Source organism: Hyla sarda, chromosome 2 (assembly GCF_029499605.1).
Source record: "Hyla sarda isolate aHylSar1 chromosome 2, aHylSar1.hap1, whole genome shotgun sequence".
Classification (NCBI taxonomy): domain Eukaryota; kingdom Metazoa; phylum Chordata; class Amphibia; order Anura; family Hylidae; genus Hyla; species Hyla sarda.
The window spans coordinates 330,856,378-330,877,005 of record NC_079190.1 but is presented as its reverse complement, the minus strand read 5'-3'; the positions used below and the strand labels follow the sequence as shown (position 1 = coordinate 330,877,005).

The 20,628-nt window shown below is 44.5% G+C and overlaps 1 protein-coding gene across 1 annotated transcript in view; it reads right to left on the bottom strand.

Moving 5' to 3' along the window:
* Positions 1-20,628, bottom strand: part of CD34 (CD34 molecule) — a 118,421-nt gene that overhangs the window by 53,689 nt on the left and 44,104 nt on the right. Inside the window, exon 2 of the mRNA XM_056557954.1 lies at positions 18,072-18,263. Coding sequence (XP_056413929.1) covers positions 18,072-18,263 — 192 coding nt within the window. The remainder of the gene's footprint in view (positions 1-18,071; positions 18,264-20,628) is intronic.

Genomic DNA, 20,628 nt, shown 5'->3' with positions numbered 1-20,628 from the left:
CAGCACTTTTGCCAGAATCTTTCGGTCCACATTGAGAAGCGCTATGGGACGCCAATTCTCAATGTGGGACGGGTCTTTACCCTTTGACAGGATGATCAGCGCTGACCTCCTCATTGACTTTGGCAGAGTGCCCGAGGATAGACACTCATTAAAAACCCCAGTCAAGAGGGGAACCAAAGTGTCCTTAAAGGTCTTATAGAACTCAGATGTTAAGCCATCCGGACCGGGTGACTTCTTGAGGGCAAGCCCATCAATAGCCATCCTGACTTCCTCTTCCCGGATCATCTCTGTCAAAACGTCAAGAGAGGAGTCTACTCCTGGTTCAGGGACGGTTTCAGCCAAGAAAGCTGATACCTTATCTCGATCTAGATCCTTCCTTCCCAAGAGGTGCGAGTAGAAGGATCTGACGACCTCCAGGATCCCTGATCTGGACCTTTTCAAGGATCCCGTACTATCAATCAGTCCTGAGACTATTTTACTATTCACTGACATCTTGCAGTTTCTGTAAGGGTCGGGCGAGCGGTACTTCCCGTAATCCCTCTCAAAAACCAAAGATGCGTGTCTGTCATACTGGCACTTCATCAACAAGGACTTCACTCTGGAGATATCGTCACGACTACCTCCAGTCGAGACAAGGTTCTCAAGTTTCTTCCTCAGGCCCTGGTACAAACGGTACCTGTTTAGGCTTCTGAGGCCCGAGAGCTGGCGGAAGAATCTCGCAACCCTTTCCTTGAAGATCTCCCACCACTCTGACTTACTGCTACAAAGGCCCAGCAATGGTACCTGGCTCTGAAGAAAATCCTCAAAGGACTGTCTTATCTCCACTTCTTCCAAGAGAGACGAATTCAGCTTCCAATAGCCTCTGCCCATCCGGGGGGTCTCTGTGACATTCAGAGAAAACAAAATTAAACAGTGATCGGAGAACTCCACCTCAACAACAGACACTGCTGAAGAGACGGCCTCCTCCTTTAAAAAAAACCTATCTATCCTAGACCTACAACTACCCCTATGATAGGTGAATCCCGCGTGGCCTGGGGTGTGCCGGATGTGGACATCCACCAGGCGAGCCTCACTCGCTATGCTATTAAGGGCGACGCTATCATAAGTCAGCTTGTCTCTGGCACCTCCCCTGTCTTGGGGCCTCGTGACAGCATTAAAGTCCCCTCCAAAGACCACCTGCCGACTTGTAAAAAGATAGGGCTTGATCCTCATAAAGAGACACTTCCGGTCCCACTTAGACTGTGGGCCGTAGATGTTAATAAGGCGAAGTTCTTGTCCCTTCATGAGGACATCTAAGATCAGGCACCTCCCCATTTCTAACTCGATAACCCGTCGGCATTCTACCGCTGCGGTAAAAAGGACCGCCACTCCGCTATACGGCTCGGCCCCAAGAGACCAGTAGGAGGGCCCATTCCTCCACTCTCTTTTAGCCTTGTAGATAGATGACATATCTGTTAGCCTGGTCTCTTGCAAAAATAAAATATCAGCATTAATATGGGCAAAAAAATCATAGGCCGCAAATCGAGCCGTATCTGACTTTATGCTGGCAACATTAATGGATGCCAGAGTCAACGGAGAGGGTGCCGCCATCAAGGGTGATTGAGTTAGACAGCTTTCTTTTTCCCACCATCCGTCCCATCCACCCCACCACCCTCCTCATCAGATGATGGTTTACCCCTTTTTAGTGAGATGGATGTGTCCATTTTCCCTTTATTTACATTTTTCTCGTCCCCTGACTCTGAGCCAGTCCCCCCCCCTGAAGACATAGGTTCCCCAGGGAGAGAGGACTCAGGGTCCCCTGTGGGCCCCACCGCAACATCCGGAACCTCACCCCCAGCCTCCTCCTCCGAAGAGGAAATGTCGCGGAGGGCTCGGAACCGGTTGGAGAGACCAATCAGAGGGGGGTCAGTTGTACCTTCCTTTGGCATCTGGCGGGTGGGAGAAGATTTTAAATCTCCCTTTTTCTTATTCCTCCGAGTACCCCGCTTTGTTTCTGCCCATCTCCCTCTGTCCTCATCCGCGCTCTCACCATGGGAGGACAGCGAGGAGACAGTATCCTCCTCTTTGTGGATCCTTCCAGTCTCCTCATCCAGTTCACTATCCCCCAGGGCCTCAGCAGTAACACTGGTCGCAGGGACAGGATCAGAAGCCACCTCAGCTGGCTGATGCTCCTGTGACTCCCGAATCTCCCTATCCCTTTGACGCTTCTTGAGACGCCTCAGTTGGGCAGGCGTCTTCTGCTTACTTTTCTTCCCTGGCCCCTGCACCCCTTCATCCCCGCCAGCCATCCCCCCAGCAGAGTTCACCTCATGGCTTACCCCCACTGGGGCAACAACCGCGTTGACAAAGGAACGAGGGCAGCGACTGAATGGGTGACCTAAGTCACCACACAGGTGACACCTAATCTCTGCACAAGATGCAGCGAGATGGCCTATTTCCCCACACAGAGTGCACTTCTGCACAGTGCAATTGGCACTAAAATGTGTGGGGTCACCACATCTGTGACAGAGCTTCGGCTGACCCTGGTAGAAGATCTGGATATGATCCCTTCCGAGGAAGGTTGCAGATGGTATATGGGTAACGGTGTTTCCTGAAAGCTTAAGCTTGACCATAAACGTCCAGGCCCCTGACCAGATGCCATATTCATCCCTGTTCTTTTTTGGGACCTCCACCACCTCTCCATACCGACCTAGCCACGTCATGATGTCAATACAAGAAAGTGATTCGTTACGGGTTAAAACGGTCACTTTCTTGACATTGTTTTGGCGAGACACCGCCTGAATGGCAAAGTCTCGCCAGCCGGGCTCATTCTTTACCAGCTCATAATTCGACCAGAAGAGCTCAAGCCCCTCTGGCCGAACAAAGCTGATATCGAACTCAGGGGTACCATAAGGATGTATCAAGGCGTAGATGTCAGCTGCCTTAAAGCCCAACTTCAGCAGAAGCTCAACAACTTTAGATCTTGGAGGACATGTATCACTGCCTCTCCACCTCAGCCGGACCACATTCCTTCGGAGACCACCTGGCCCGGCTGTTGGGAGGGACCACACAGTATCCCCCCCTCTTTCCTCTCGGAAGGCTGAAAGACCATGTCATTCTATCCAAAAGGATAGATCAACCTCCCTACCCTCTACATTGATTGATCTCTCCCCTCTCCTTAAGGCCCCCAGGAGACGCTGCTGCAAATTGCCCCCCCCAGAGCCAGAAGACGAGGAAGGTGCCCCCCTCCCCCCAGCGGTGACATTTGCGTAGCTGCGTACCGGTGCTGCCACCGCTGGGGGTGCAACTGGACCAGGCCCTACATCCCCACCACTAATCTGTGCCCCTTCACCACCCTCCTCCACATAATCCATACTCACACCATTATTGCCTGTTTTAGCTGATGTGCCCCCCATACCTCCACCCGTGCTACAGCCCATACTACAATTCACTCCAACATTAACGTCCTCATTCATACTGGCTGGACCGGTGCGTTCTGGTGCAGATAGTGTACCATGAGCATCACTGGGTACCAGAGCTGGAGCCACCACCACAGGACAGGTCACCAGTCCTTTATACAAGGACCGGGAAGCCTGCCTAGCCTGTTTATTAGCGGCCCCAGCCCTGTTTTTACTGGTACCCTCCGCCTCATCAGTACTGGAGTTTTCTGCTCCTGGGCGCCGCTGTTCTGGATTAGCGGCGCCAATACAAAATAAAGGTTTTAGTCCAGTCTTTCTGGGAGGCGAAGACATCTTGGCCCCAGCAGCTCTTTCACGACGACACCGCTGCTCCAAAGGAACAGCAGTGTCAACGTTCAGAGCCACCGGAGCTCCCGCAGCTGACTCTGGCACAAAGCCGCCCCCCCTCCCGTTAGGGAGCAGCCCAATGTGCCAGAGCCATCCATGCCCATCGCTGGGCAAATATCACTGTCCGACCTCACAGCCGATACATTGTCTGCTCCACCACTGTTACTACAAACAGCGATGGAGCTCACCGCCACACTAGACTCCATACTCTCCCCACTCTCCTGCACTTAGTCCACAGCAGAACTCAGGCTGGGCTGAGAAATGGGGTTCACACAGTGAGCTGACCCTGCGGCCAGTCCGGGGGGTATATACAAATGTTACCTGCTCCTGGAGCTTGGTCTTCTTTAGCTTCTTTTTCCTTCCCCCAGGTGCCTCCTCTGGTAACTCATCCCCAAACGTGAAGTCCTGGAGGCGACCTGGGGACTCCAGGAGCTGGATCTGGGCCATCAGCGCCCCTCCCTGGTGACTGGTGCTGCTCTCATCCCCCGAACCGCCAGAGCCACGGCCAGATGACATCGCCACTTGCCCTGCAGGGAGCCCACTGTATGGGGTCAGATGTTGCAGACCCCCGGGTGGATTTGGCTCAACATTATCGGCCTCCGCAGCGTCTCCTTCCTCCTCCACCCGTGGCTGAAGCCCCCTCAGCCATCTCTGCTTCTCTCTCTCCATTGTATGAAAGCGGTCTTCATTTAAAAGTTTTTCCCTAAATGGCCCGCTGTTCTCTAAAATAAAAGTTCTCTTCTTCTCCAGTATCCTTATTTCATTTTTCAGCTGTTTAATCCGGGCTGACAGCTCAGCTTTCTGTCGTTTCGCCGCAGTTTCCATCAGGGCTTTTGCTTCCCGTACCTCCTCCTGGAGCCTATACAAGCTGCCCCTTGCTTCCTCATATCCACGGATGTGTTCTGCCACACGAGAGTTATGGGGGACTCCAGACTCCCGGGCCCTAGGCATCCCCCAATCCTCCTCCACACATCCGTGGGCATTTAGCTTTGCTCCAGGAGGAGTATCACAGTCCACATTGTCAGGCCTTGTTGTCACAGTACCTGTGCTTCCGGAACTTCTTGCATTTGTAGTCCCACAACTTGCAGGGCCAGCCTTGCGGCTGCTCTTTGTCTCTACGGGTTCAGGGGTGGCTGGAGATGCATCGCTGCACCTCCTGGCAGAGCGACTCAACCCGGAGACCTCTGATGCACTTCCTGAGGCTGGTCCCTCCACACCTGGTCGCTGGCTCCCCCTGCCCCCCGCGGACCTGATTCGGGGGGCAGGTGTTGGGGTTCTCCTCTCCTCGCTCATGCCTGAACACACGCTCTCCCTCTGGGGAAGGAAGAACATTGTCCGGCACAGATGACACGGCAGAGCTCAGAGCGCACACACACCAAACAATCCAGCAAACGACTTCCTCCACACTCAGCAGACTCACAGGAAGATGCTCCCTCTAGTGGCCAGACTCCAGAGCTGTACTCACTACTCTGCTGGTGGGGTTAATGTGTACATACTTTACATTACTTATCCAATACTGATCCTGAGTTATATCCTGTATTATACTCCAGAGTTGCACTCACTATTCTGCTGGTGAGGTCACTATGTACATACATTACAGTGGAGATCAAAAGTTTGGGCACCCAAGGTAAAAAATTTGGATTAATGTGCATAAAGAAGCCAAGGAAAGATTTAAAAATCTCCAAAAGGCATCAAAATACAGATTAGACATTTTTATAATATGTCAACAAAAGTTAGATTTTATTTTCATTATTTACACTTTCAAAATAATAGAAAACAAAAACATGGCGTCTGCAAAAGTTTGGGCACCCTGCAGAGTTAATATCTTGTACTGCCCCCTTTGGCAAGTATCACAGCTTGTAAATGCTTTTTATAGCCAGCCAAGAGCCAATTCTTGTTTGAGGTATCTTTCCCATTCTTCCTTACAAAAGTCTTCCAGTTCTTTGAGATTTCTGGGCTGTCTGTCACGCACTGCTCTTTTAAGGTCTATCCATAAATTTTCAATTATGTTGAGGTCAGGAGAATGTGAAGGCCATGGCAAAACCTTCAGTTTACGCCTCTTGATGTAATCCCCCGTGGATTTAGAGATGTGTTTAGGATCATTATCCATTTGTAGAAGGGATCCTCTCTTTAACTTCAGCTTTTTCACAGATGGCATCAAGTTAGCATCCAAAATTTGCTGAAATGTTATTGAATCCATTTTTTCTTCCACTCGTGAGATGTTCCCTGTGTCACTGGCTGCAATACAACCACAAAGCATGATTGATCCACCCCTATGCTTAACAGTTGGACACAGGTTCTTTTCATTAAATTCTGTTCCCCTTCTTCTCCAAACGTACCTTTGCTCATTCCGGCCAAAAAGTTCAATTTTAACCTCATCGGTCCACAGAACTTGTTCCCAAAATGCATCAGGCTTGTCTATATGTTCATTTGCAAAGTTCAAACGTTGATTTTTGTGGTGAGGACGTAGAAGATGTTTTCTTCTGATGACTCTTCCATGAAGACCATATTTGTACAAGTATCTCTTTATAGTGGAATAGTGTACCACAGCTCCAGTGTCTGCCAGATCTTTCTGGAGGGATTTTGCAGTCAAACGTGGGTTTTGAATTGTTTTTCTCACAATCCTACGAGCTGTTCTGTCTGATATTTTTCTTTGTCTTCCAGATCTTGCTTTAACTTCCACTGTTCCTGATGACTGCCATTTCTTAATTACATTCCAAACAGAGGAAATTGACATCTGAAATGTTTTGCTATCTTCTTATAGCCTTCTCCAGCTTTGTGAGCGTCAACTATTTTCAGTTTCAGATTTCTAGACAACTGCTTAGAAGAACCCATGGTGCGGATTGTTGGGGCAAGGTCAGATGAGTCTGAGCATTTAAAACCTTTGAGATTGACATCACCTGGTCTTCCCAGATGATGATTGAGGACAATCCATGACACTGGCAAGTCTCAGCTTTGCACAGGGGGCAGTGCATGCTATAAATTCTGCAGGGTGCCCAAACTTTTACAGATGCCATTTTTTTGTTTTCTGTTATTTTGAAAGTTTACATGATGGAAATAAAATCTAACTTTTTTTGACATATTATAAGAAAGTCTAATCTGTAATTTGATGCCTTTTGGAGATTTTTCCATCTTTCCTTTGCTTCTTTATGCACATTAATACAAATTTTTACCTGGGGTGCCCAAACTTTTGATCCCCACTGTACATGACTTATCCTGTACTGATCCTGAGTTATATCCTGTATTATACTCCAGAGTTGCACTCACTATTCTGCTGGTGAGGTCACTGTGTACATACATTACTTATCCTGTACTGATCCTAAGTTATACCCTGTAGATCTTTTATTTAAAAGTAATCAGTCCATATAAGTCCTTAAATGTCCATCAAAGTATTTCCTGGTCCAGCCATATTCTCACCAAACACACCACTATGACAACAACCCCACAAATGTAAACTGCTAAACACTACTTAATAATAATAATAATAATAAATAATAATAATAATTCTAACCTTAATACGGTACTAATAATTAAACTAAAAAACCCTGGCCCGGTTGCATTTTTCTCACCCAAAATAAATAATTAATTTGTGTCACAAACCACCAAACACCACAAACGGAAAATATATATTTTTTTGTTTTAGGCCCTGAGCTAGTTCCGCATCCTATGCCCCCAGTACATGATAACAGACATCCATGAACCAGTCCAGGATTTTATAGTATATATAGAGTCCCATAGAAACCCCCCTCCCCCTTTTTACCACTACTCAACCTAAACTAAACCCCAACACAATGTGATAAACCAACCCCTAGAAAAAAAAAATGCTAATATACAAACACTAAATATATATACACTTAATATATATAAATACACAAACTGAAAAATATACAAAAATAGTACAAACTATACAAACCAAACAACATGCAACAATGAGGCTTTCCAGCCACAAAAAGCCCAAGTTCAGCGCCTGCAAGTCCTATATTACCATATACCTACAGCTAGAGATGAGGGAATTTACAGTAAATTCGATTTGTCAGTTCGATTTGTATTAACACGCCTGTGATCAGTGTTATCGGCGCTTGACTGCTCCTGCCTGGATCTCAGACATGGAGCAGTCATTCGCCGCTCGGACACCGAGGAGGCAGGTAAGGGCCCTCGCGGTGTCCTGTAAGCTGTTCGGGACGCCGCGATTTCATCGCCGGGGTCCCGAACAGCCCGACTGAGCAGCCGGGATAGTTTCGCTTCAGACGCGGCAGTTGGAGACGCTTCAGATGCGGGAGCCGGCGGAGGACGTAAATATACGTCCTTCGTCGTTAAGGGGTTAAACTCACCTGGGGCAAGTAACAGGTGTGGGCAATATAAAAATCACACCTGAAAGCAGATAAAAAAGGAGAGAAGTTCACTTAGTCTTTGCATTGTGTGTCTGTGTGTGCCACATTAAGCATGGACAACAGAAAGAGGAGAAGTGAACTGTCTGAGGACTTGAACCAAAATTGTGGAAAAATATTAACAATCTCAAGGTTACATCCATCTCCAGATATCTAGATTTGCCTTTGTCCACAGTGCGCAACATTATCAAAAAGTTTGCAACCCATGGCACTGTAGCTAATCTCCCTGGGCTAGGACGGAAGGGAAAAATTGATGAAAGGTGTCAATTCAGGATAGTCCGGATGGTGGATTAGCAGCCCCAAACAAGTTACAAAGATATTCAAGCTGTCCTGCAGGCTTAGGGAGCATCAGTGTCAGCGCGAACTATCCATCAACATTTAAATGAAATGAAACGCTATGGCAGGAGACCCAGGAGGACCCCACTGCTGACACAGAGACATAAAAAAGCAAGACTACGTTTTGTCAAAATGAACTTGAGTAAGCCAAAATCCTTCTGGGAAAATGTCTTGTGGACAGATGAGACCAAGATAAAGCTTTTTGGTAAAGCACATCATTCTACTGTTTACCAAAAATGGAATGAGGCCTACAAAGAAAAGAATACAGTACCTACAATGGAATATGGTGGAGGTTCAATGATGTTTTGGGGTTGTTTTGCTGCCTCTGGCACTGGGTGCCTTGAATGTGTGCAAGACATCATGAAATCTGAGGATTACCAACGGATTATGGGTCACACTGTACAGCCCAGTGTCAGAAAGCTGGGTTTGCGTCCGAGATCTTGGGTCTTCCAGCAGGACAATGACCCCAAACATACGTCAAAAAGCACCCAGAAATGGATGGCAACAAAGTGCTGGAGAGTTCTGAAGTGGCCAGCAATGAGTCCAGATCTAAATCCCATCGACCACCTGTGGAGAGATCTTAAATTTGCTGTTGGGGAAAGGCGTCCTTCCAATAAGAGAGACCTGGTGCAGTTTGCAAAGGAAGAGTGGTTCAACATTCCGGCGTAGGGAAGCTTAGAGGTGTAAGAAGCTTATTGATGGTTATAGGAAGCAACTGATTTCAGTTATTTTTTCCAAAGGGTGTGCAACCAAATATTAAGTTAAGGATGCCAATAATTTTGTCCAGCCCATTTTTGGAGATTGTTGTGACATTTTGGCCAATTAGCTTTTTTTCCTCCCTTTTTTGGTTTAGTTCCAATACACACAAAGGGGAGAAACATGTGTATGGCAAAACATGTGTTAATGCGAACCTTTTCTGTGAGAAATACTTAATTTTCTTGAAAAAATTCAGGGGTGCAAACATTTATGGCCATGACTGTAGTTATGATTTTTAATCGTATGGACCTACAGAATAAAGATAAGGTGTCATTTTTCACGAAAAATGTACTGCGTAGAAGCGAAAGCCCCCAAAATTTACAAAATTTTGTTGAACAATGATTTATTTTTCCGTTTTATCGTCGATTTTTGGGTAAAATGATTGACCTCATTACAAATTGGTGGCACAAAAAATAAGCCATCATATGGATTTTTAGGTGCAAAATTGAAAGAGTTATGATTTTTTTTAAGGAGGAAATAATTAAAGTGCAAAAACGGAAAAACCCCTGATCCTTAAGGGATTAAGGATATAGGGCATACAGGAACACCCTCGTTCCCTGTGGCTTTGAAGCGAATGCAGGAGCTACGTTCGCTTCAAAGAGGTAAGTGTCAGCTACTATCTGTAGCCAGACACTCATTATACAAAAAAAGAAGGTTGCAGCAGAACTCTTGGTCAAAAAACGGAAGCTCTTAGCGCACTTTTTGATCAAAACGTGTCCCCCATCCACCATGCGGAGGTGGCGGTAGATGGAATAAGTGTTAGGGTCCCATCCAAAATAAGGCCACCTCCGTGTGGTGGATGGGGGACACGTTTTGATCAAAAAGTAAGCTAAGAGCCTCCATTTCTTGACCAAGAAAGCTGCTGTAACCTTTTTTTTTGTATACTTAGTATTTGCCACAGTAGTGTGCATCCATGTATTAGGTAGTTGTTCTGACAATTTTTGTTTTTGCCAGACACTCACTGCTTACAGCGGGCAGCGGCGGGATAATTTAACCCCTTAGAAGCCGTGATCAATGCCGATCACGGCGTCTTAAATGAAAGTAAAAATCTTTTGGTATCTCAGAGGAGCTTACTGAACCCATGCACCATGAAGACAGAGCGCCAGTGTGTGTTAGTTCTTTATGCAGAGCTAGCAGTGGGTGGTAGTATTATATTTAAAGTGCACAGTGTATAGTAGTAGTATATTTTGAGACCACAGTGTGTGGTAGTATTATAATTAGATGTTGCAGTGTCTGGCAGTATTATATTCAGAGGGTACAGTGTGTGACAGTATTATATTCAGAGGGTGCACTGTGTGGCAGTCCTCACTTATTTATTTACTTAGGTTGTAAAACAGATAATTGTTTTATTTTATCTACGATATATATTGTACTCTAGAGTGGCATGGAATGCTGGTAAAGGTCAAAGACAACAGTCCAAAAATACTTCACTAGAGCACTATCAGGTGTAGATTCTGTTAAGAAAATCAGGACACTAGACATGTTCAATTCGGTTCGGCACGAATGTCTAATTTACCGAATGTTACCGTTTTCGGGCATTCGGACTGATCAGAATGCACGAAAACATATTTTGAGCATTCCCGAATAGCCACTATAATAATAATAGCAAAGTAACGAATGCATTCGTTATCCGTACACGAACGTAAAGAATTCATTCTAATAACAGAAAAATAATAAAAAAGATACAGTAGTGATGGAAACAATTGTATCTAACGAAATGTATCTTTTTTATTATGAAATGTTTATTAATTTTTAAACAGGGATCAATTTATGTGAGCGGGTAAAGCACTAATAATGTAGCCAACAATAATAAAAATGTATTGTGTGCGTGTTTTTCACTTTTTTTAAAAACATTTTTTAGGTAGTACTACTACTCCCAGCATGGGACACACTGTTCCATGATGGGAGTAGTAGTTACCTGTACTAATTGACAGATCGCCGGGGTCCCTTGCGATCCTCTTGTATAATGTATAGATGCGGCGGCTGCTCTTCTATGGTCCCCTGCACTCACGTATATATACACATATTCATATTTCCCGCAGAGCTGTGATTGGCCAGATGGTTCCAGCCAATCACAGCTCTCTGTGTGAAATAGGAATATGTGTATATATATATTCGTCAGTGCAGGGGACCATAGGAGAGCGGCCGCCGCATCCATACATTATACAGGAGCATCACAGCGGGTGTCAGGAGTCATACCCGCAGTGATCTTTCCTTTACTACAAGTACTACTGCTCCCAACATGGAGTACACTCTGCTCCATGCTGGGAGCTGTAGTACCTGCATTAATAGACAGATCGCAGCGGGTGTCAGAATTTACACTCGCTGCAATATGTCTATTAATGCAGGTACTACAGCTCCCAGCATGGAGCAGAGTGTGCTCCATGTTGGGAGTATTAGTACCTGCAGTAAGGGACAGATCCCATCGAATGTCACTCCTGCTGCGATCGTCCTTATGTGAATGTCGGGATCAGCTGTTCTCAGGGCTACAGAGCCGGGAGAACAGCTGATGCTGAGCCGTAGGTATACATCATATATCTACTGCCCAGCAAGAACTTACAGTGAGCCTGCAATGTGTATACAGTATACACATTGCTGGCTCACTTAACCCCCTGCTGGACAGTGTAGGTTAACCCTTTGGGTGGTATACACTATATACAGCTGTATATAGTGTATACAGAAGGCGAAGTCCAGCTTACTTCCCTCGAGTACTGGGCAGGTCAGTGTAGCTCCGCCCCTAGTGATGATGTCATTAGGGGGCGGAGCTACAGAAGGGAACTAGGCTAGTTAATCTGAAGCTCTGTTCACATTGTCCGTTTTGTATAATGTGAACAGACCCTTCTGGCAGTGTCTACCCAGACAGGGAGACTCCAGCTGTTGCTAAACTACAACTCCCAGCATGCCCAGACAGCCAAAGGCTGTCTGGGCATGCTGGGAGTTGTAGTTTTGCACCAATTGGTGGCTCTCTGTTTGGGTAGACATTGCATCATGGGTGCTCTCCCCAGCGGACAGCGCCAAAAATGTCATAACCAATTTTTTGTGTTTTTTTTCTTCTCGTTTCAGATCCGTGTATGCAGACGATTACTGCGGATTCGATGGATTACGGCGGATTATTATTTTTTTCTTTTAATAAAATGTTTAACGAGCGCTGTGGGGGAGTTTTTTTTAAATAAAATAATTTTTCCAATGTGTTGTGTTTTTTTTTTTATTGAATTTTCAGGCTTAGTAGTGGAAGCTGGTCTTATTGACTGAATCCATTACTAAGTCAGGGCTTAGTGCTAGCCCCAAAAACAGCTAGCGCTAACCCCAAATTATTACCCCGGTACCCACCGCCACAGGGGTGCCGGGAAGAATCGGTACCAACAGGCCCGGAGCATCAAAAATAGCGCTCCTGGGCCTAGGTGGTAACAGGCTGGCGTTATTTAGGCTGGGGAGGGCCAGTAACAGCGGTCCTCGCCCACCCTGGTAACGTCAGGCTGTTGCTGTTTGGTTGGTATTGTGCTGAGAATGAAAATACAGGGAACCCTATGCGTTATTTTTTTATTTTTTATTTAAATGAATTTAAAAAAAAAGCATAGGGTTCCCCGTATTTTCATTCTCAGCACAATACCAACCAAACAGCAACAGCCTGACGTTAGGGTGGGCGAGGACCGTTGTTACTGGCCCTCCCCAGCCTAAATAACGCCAGCCTGTTACTGCCTAGGCCCAGGAGCGCCATTTTGACGCTCCGGGCCTGTTGGTACCTGCTCTTCCCGGCTCCCCTGTGGCGGTGGGTACCGGGGTAATAATTGGGGGTTAGCGCTAGCTGTTTTTGGGGCTAGCACTAAGCCCTGACTTAGTAATGGATTCAGTCAATAAGACCAGCTTCCACTACTAAGCCTGAAAATTCAATAAAAAAAACCCACAACACATTGGAAAAATTATTTTATTTAAAAAAAACACTCCCCCACAGCCCTCGTTAACCATTTTATTAAAAGAAAAAATAATAATAATAATCTGCCGTAATCCATCGAATCCGCAGTAATCCTCTGCATACACGGATCTGAAACGAGAAAAAAAATAATAAAAAATTGGTTATGACATTTTTGCCGCTGTCCGCTTGGGAGAGCACCCATGATGCAATGTCTACTCAAATAGGGAGCCACCAATTGGTTCAAAACTACAACTCCCAGCATGCCCAGACAGCCAAAGGCTGGGAGTTGTAGTTTAGCAACAGCTGGAGTCTCCCTGTCTGGGTAGACACTGCCAGAAGTGTCTGTTCACATTATACAAAATGGACAATGTGAACAGAGCTTCAGATTAACTATCCTAGTTCCCTTCTGTAGCTCTGCCCCCTAATGATGTCATCACTAGTGGGGGCGGAGCTACACTGACCTGCCCGGTACTCGAGGGAAGTAAGCTGGACTTCATCTTCTGTATACACTATATACAGCTATCTATAGATAGCTGTATATAGTGTATACCGCCCAAAGTGTTAACCTACACTGTCCAGCAGTGTAAGTTAACTCTTTCCTTGCTGGGCTTGCGCATAGCGCCCAGCTCAGCAAGGGGTTAAGTGAGCCAGCAATGTGTATACTGTATACACATTACAGGCTCACTGTAAGTTCTTGCTGGGCAGTAGATATACGATGTATACCTACGGCTCAGCGTCAGCTGTTCTCCCGGCTTTGTAGCCCTGAGAACAGCTGATCCCGACATTCATATAAGGACGATCGCAGCGGTGTCAGGAGAAGTGACATCCACTGGGATCTGTCCCTTACTGCAGGTACTAATACTCCCAACATGGAGCACACTCTGCTCCATGCTGGGAGCTGTAGTACCTGCATTAATTGACATATTGCAGCGAGTGTAAATTCTGACACCCGCTGCGATCTGTCTATTAATGCAGTTACTACAGCTCCCAGCATGGAGCAGAGTGTACTCCATGTTGGGAGCACTAGTACTTGTAGTAAAGGAAAGATCACTGCGGGTATGACTCCTGACACCTGCGGTGATGCTCCTGTATAATGTATGGATGCGGCGGCCGTATATATACACATATTCCTATTTCACACAGAGAGCTGTGATTGGCTGGAACCATCTGGCCAATCACAGCTCTGCGGGAAATATGAATATGTGTATATATACGTGAGTGCAGGGGACCATAGAAGAGCAGCCGCAGCATCTATACATTATACAAGAGGATCACAAGGGACCCCGGCGATCTGTCAATTAGTACAGGTAACTACCACTCCCATCATGGAACAGTGTGTTCCATGCTGGGAGTAGTAGTACTACCTAAAAAATGTAAAAAAAAAAACACGCACACACTACATTTTTATTATTGTCGGCTACATTTTTAGTACTTTACACGCTCACATAAATTGATCCCTGTTTAAAAATTAATAAACATTTCATAATAAAAAAAGATACATTTCGTTAGATACAATTTTTTCCATCACTACTGTATCTCTTTTATTATTATTTTTTATGGTACCCTACGAAATTTTTATAAAAATGGTATCTCCATAATTTTTGAGGATTGCTAAAGTCCAAAAAGGAATAAAAAGATTTACCGAATGTACCCGAATACCGAATGTATCTGAAAAATAAGACCAAACACCCGAATACCAAATGTATCCGAAAAATCAAAACCGAAAATATTACCGAACCGAAAAATTTTTCCAAAACGAAAAAATGAAACGAAACCAAAATTTTTCTAGTGCACAAGTCTACAGGACACAGCAGTGCATGGATGTAATAGAAGCATATTACACAATATTATATCTGGATACAATGTTAAGATGTCACTAAAATGTTGTGCATACTAAGCTATTGTGATATAATCTTTGTTGCCTGATTTATCTGTTTATAATTCTGAATCATCTCATGCAAACAAATCTGAATAGGAGCCAATAAAAAGAAAGTTGCCTATGTTTTTAGTGCTCGGTTGTTTAGACACAAATTGAAAAGGAACCTTTTACATTTTTAACGTAGAGGCATACTGATATTGGGGTTTATATAGAAGGGCTTAATAGGGATTACACAGAGTGGTGTAGTCAAAATTGCATGGGCTCTGCTTGGAGGGAAACAGTGACATTTAAGAAACCATTAGCAGTATTAAAGGAAACTCAAGTGGAGCACTTAGAGGGGTACTCCAGTGGAAAACTTTTTTTTTAGATCAACTGGTGCCAGATTAGTTAAACATATTTGTAAATTACTTCGATTAAAAATTCTTAATCCTTCCAGTACTTATTATCTGCTGAATACTACAGAGGAAATTCTTTTCTTTTTGGAACACAGAGCTCTCTGCTGACATTATGAGCACAGTGCTCTCTGCTGACATCTCTGTCCATTTTAAGAACTGTCCAGAGCAGGAGAAAATCCCCATAGCAAACATATGCTGCTCTGGACAGTTCCTAAAATGGACAGAGATGTCAGCAGAGAGCACTGTGCTTGTGATGTCGGCAGAGAGCACTGTGTTCCAAAAAGAAAAGAATTTCCTCTGTAGTATTCAGCAGCTAATAAGTACTTGAAGGATTAAGGTTTTTTTTTTTAATAGAAGTAATTTATAAATCTGTTTAACTTTCTTGCACCAGTTGATAAAAAAAAAAAAAAAAAAAAGTTTTCCACCGGAGTACCCCTTTAACCTTCCAAAAAATCTAAGTGGATACTGGCTGCACCTGAGTGCATTTCCTTTTGGATATATTTAAAAAAATATATATTAATAAGATGTATTTTCACATTCAGGTTTCTTATGCAGCTTTAAAAGCCAGAATCAGATCATCTGTTGAGTAGATATGTATGGTTTAGATGTCTTTTGAGTAAAGGTCAAGTTCTAAAGTAATTCTGTTGTTTTTAACCCCTTAAGGACGCAGGGTTTTTCAGTTTTTGCATTTTCATTTTTTCCTCATCACCTTCTAAAAATCATAACGCTTTCAATTTTGCACATAAAATTCCATATGATGGCTTATTTTTTGAGCCACCAATTCTACTTTGCAGTGACATTAGTCATTTTACCAAAGAATCCACGGCGAAACGGAAAAAAAATTCACTGTGCTACAAAGTTGAAGAAAAAATGTAATTTTGTAACTTTTGGGGGCTTCCGTTTCTACGCAGTGCATTTTTGGGTTAAAAAAAATTAACACCTTATCTTTATTCTGTAGGTCCCTACGGTTAAATTGATACCCTACTTGTATATGTTGGATATTGTCGTACTTCGGAAAAAAATCATAACTACATGCAGGAAAATTTATACGTTAAAAATTCTCATCTTCTAACCCCTATAACTTTTTTATTTTTCCGCATACGGGCCGGCATGACGTCTTCTGACGTTTGCACCGCCTTCTGACGTTTTTATCGGTACCATTTTTGTATTGATCAGACTTTTTGATCGCTTTTTATACATTTTTTCATGATATAAAAAGTGACCAAAAATACGCTATGTTGGACTTTGGAATTTTTTTGCGCGTACGCCATTGACCGTGTTGTTTAATTAACAATATATTTTTATAGTTCGGACATTTCTGCACGCGGTGATACCACATATGTTTATTTTTTTTTTTTTACACAGTTTTTTTATAGGAAAAGTGAGGTGATTCAAACGTTTATTAGGGAAGCGGTTAAATGACCTTTAACTTTTTTTTTTTTTTTGCATAAGGGGTTATAACACTGAACACACTGATCTTTTACCCTGATCCCTGCAAAGCCATAGCTTTGCATGTATCAGTGAGATAGGGGCTCGATTGCTCAAGCCTGTAGCTCAGGCTTGGAGCAATCAAACGCCAATCCAACGCAACAGAGCAAGGTAAGGGGGTCTCCACTCACGTCCTAGCTGATCGGGACATCGTGATTTTATCGCGATGTCCCGATCAGCCAGACTGAGCTGCCGGGCAGCGTTTACTTTCATTTTTAGACGCGGCGATCAACTTTGATCGCTGCGTCTGAAGGGTTAATAGCGCGCGGCACAACGATCGGTGCCGCATGCTATTAGCCCAGGGTCCCGGCTATCGTTAGAAGCCGGGACCGACCCGGTGTGACCCCGTTTTAAACACCGGGCGTAGGGCGTACAGGTACATCCTTTGTCCTGAAGGAGTTAAAGATTGATGACTCTAAATTAGTAGTTTGGTAATTTGGGCTAGTGGTTAAGCCCTTGCACTAAATCTGTAAATTAATCTATCATACAGTGAATCCAATGGGATTGTGTCAAAGTGTTCATCAATTTCACGGAAAGAAAAACTGTGAAAAGTTGACCATGTTGTTAGTGTGAACAGTGTACTCCTAACATTTCATGTACTGTATACACATAGCAAACTGGTAATGTCTACTTGGTATATAAATAAACAAGTTATTGTGATATATAATTTACAGTATATTATAAGAAACAATGGCCCTGATTTACTAAGAGTGGAATGTAGTTTTCTTCGTGAGTTTTAAATTCCCTACAAGTTTTTTCCATGTTATTTACTAAGGTTCCCCTACATTTTGAACTTTTCCCATTTTGCTTTTTTTACACATGCTCTGATCTGTCGGGTTTTCCTCAGCTAAAATCCACCACATTCTCTGTGGAAACCTTAGTAAATATGTTGGTTTTTTGTGAAAATGTCAGGAACATGCCCCCTTTTCGTCGACCATGCCCATTTTCCCCTGGGGGACACGCCCCCTTTTCAGGTTTCCTCAGTAAAATGGAGAGTTGGTCGGGTTTTTTTCAATTCTGGTGTAAAATCTGGCGCACATTCTGGCACAATGCGACAGAATCTGGCGCACAACCCCTCAATACATGTGAAATTTACAATAGTAAATCAGGGACATTGGATATATTTATTACCTGTCAGATCATGGGCTGGGGGTCCTGTTAACATTGAGGTAGCATCTGTTTGGTTCAAGTCACTTCCCTGCTCAGGCAATACTGAAGAGTTTTTTCCTGCTAGACTCTGTGTTGAAACAGCATCTTTAACAGAAACTACGACAGGAGATTGTGTAGTTTGTGGAAGTACTGTAGTACTCTCCGCGGTGGCATCTGCAAAGAGAGAAAAATAGGGTTCCAGTAAGATTAATATGAGTAAGTTAAGTCTGGATATACAGTCTGTACATATACGGAAGGTAGAACGATAGATAAAGATAGATAGATAGGATATATTTTGTACCTATATATTGCACAGGTAGTACTAATTGTTTATGTGTACTAATTTACCTTACATTGGCAGACTACTTTGAATTGTATAACTACTGCAGTTTTTTTTTTTTTACCACTTAAGGACACAGGGCGTACAGGTACGCCCTGGCTCCCTGGTACTTAAGGACCCAGGGCGTATCTGTATGCCCATGGGAATTCTGGTCCCCGCTGCTCACCGGGCAGGGACTGGACCGGGATGCCTGCTGAAATCATTCAGGAGGCCCCCGTGCAAAGCCCTGGACAGGTCAGACTGGCGATCTGTGGCGATTCCGGGTCATACAGGGTCTCCGATGACCCAGGAAATAAGGGGGATCAGGGTTGTCCAAGACACCCACGATCCCACTGAAGGGTTTGGAGTGAGATGGAAGGGGTGCCACCTCTCCTATCCCTGCTGTTGGTCAGTCAGAAGAGACCGACCAATAGCAGATCAGGGGCGGGGGGTTAAAGTTTGGTTCCCCGCTCTGCCCACCCACTGTAGTCCAGGGGGAACCGGCGGTGACCTGCACCAGAGGTCACTTACCAGTGGCGGGCGGCAATGACGTGCGGCTCCCTGGTGCAGTGATCCTACAGTGGTCTCTAAACTGTAACCCTCCAGATGGTGCAAAACTACAACTTCCAGCATGCCCATGTAGTTTTGCACCATCTGGAGGGCCACAGTTTGGAGATCACTGTGTGGTGGTTTCTAAACCGTGGACAACTCCAAGCATGCACGAACAGCAAATGGCTGCCTCACTATGTTGGGAGTTGTAGTTCCGTACCTCCAGCTATGGCATAATTACATCTCCCATCGGCGATCAGTACATGCTGGGAGTTGTAGTTTTGCAAAAGCTGGAGGCACATTGGTTAGAAAATACCGAGTTAGGTAACAGAACCTAACTGAAGGTTTTCCAACCAGTGTGCCTCCAGCTGTTGCAAAAGTTGGAGGTACATTCACTCAGGTGGGGATTTACAGTGAGTTCCCTGCTTCAAGTTTGAGCTGCGGCAAATTTTCCGCCGCAGTGCAAACTCCTAGCGGGAAACTAACCGTGAACCCGCCCATGTGAATGTACCCTAAAAACACTACACTAACACATAATAAAGGGTAAAACACTATATACACCCCCTTACACTGTCCCCCCAATAAAAATAAATAACGTATCGGACAGCAGTGTTTCCAGAACGGAGCCTCCAGCTGTTGCAAAGCAACAACTCCCAGGATTTCTGGACAGCCACTGACTGTCCAGGTATGCTGGGAGTTTAGCAACAGCTGGAGGCACCCTGTATGGGAATCATTGGTGTCGAATACCCTTATGTCCATCCCTATGCAAATCCCTAATTTAGTCCTCAAATGCGCATGGTGCTCTCTCACTTCAGAGCCCTGTCGTATTTCAAGGAAACAGTTAAGGTCCACATATGGGGTGTTTCCGTACTCGGGAGCAATTGCATTCCACATTTTTGGGGGCTTTTTCTCCTTTTACCCCTTATGGAAAGGGAAAGTTGGGGTCCACACCAGCCTGTTAGTGTAAAAAAAAAAAAAAACATTTTATACTAACATGCTGGTGTTGCCCCATACTTTTCATTTTCACAAGAGGTAAATGGAAAAAAAGACCCCCAAAATTTGTAACACAATTTCTCCTGAGTATGGAAATACCCCATATATGGGCATAAAATGCTCTGCGGCCGCACAACAAGGCTCAGGAGTGAGAGCGCACTATATACATTTGAGGCCTAATTTGGTGATTTGCACAGGGGTGGCTGATTTTACAATAATTGTGACATAAACGCAAAAAAATAAACCCATGTGTGACCCTATTTTGGAATCTACACCACTAATGCAACGTAACAAGGGGTATAGTGAGCCTTAACACCCCACAGTTGTTTGACAAATTTTTGTTAAAGTTGGATGGGAAAATGAAAAAAAAAATTTCAACTAAAATGCTGGTTTTACCATAAATTTTTCATTTTCCCAAGGGAAGATAGAAAAAAGCTCCCCAAAATTTGTAACCCCATTTCTTCTGAGTAAGAACATACTCCAAATGTGGGTGTAAAGTGCTCTCCTGGCACACTACAATGCTCAGAAGAAAAGGAAGACCATTGGGTTTTGGAGAGAAAATTTGTCCCCCCCCCCCCCCACCATTTTGAAAATTGCACCACTCACGAAATGTAATAAGGGGTGCAGTGAGCATTTATGCCCCACAGGTGTCTGACAGATTTTTGGAACAGTGGTCCG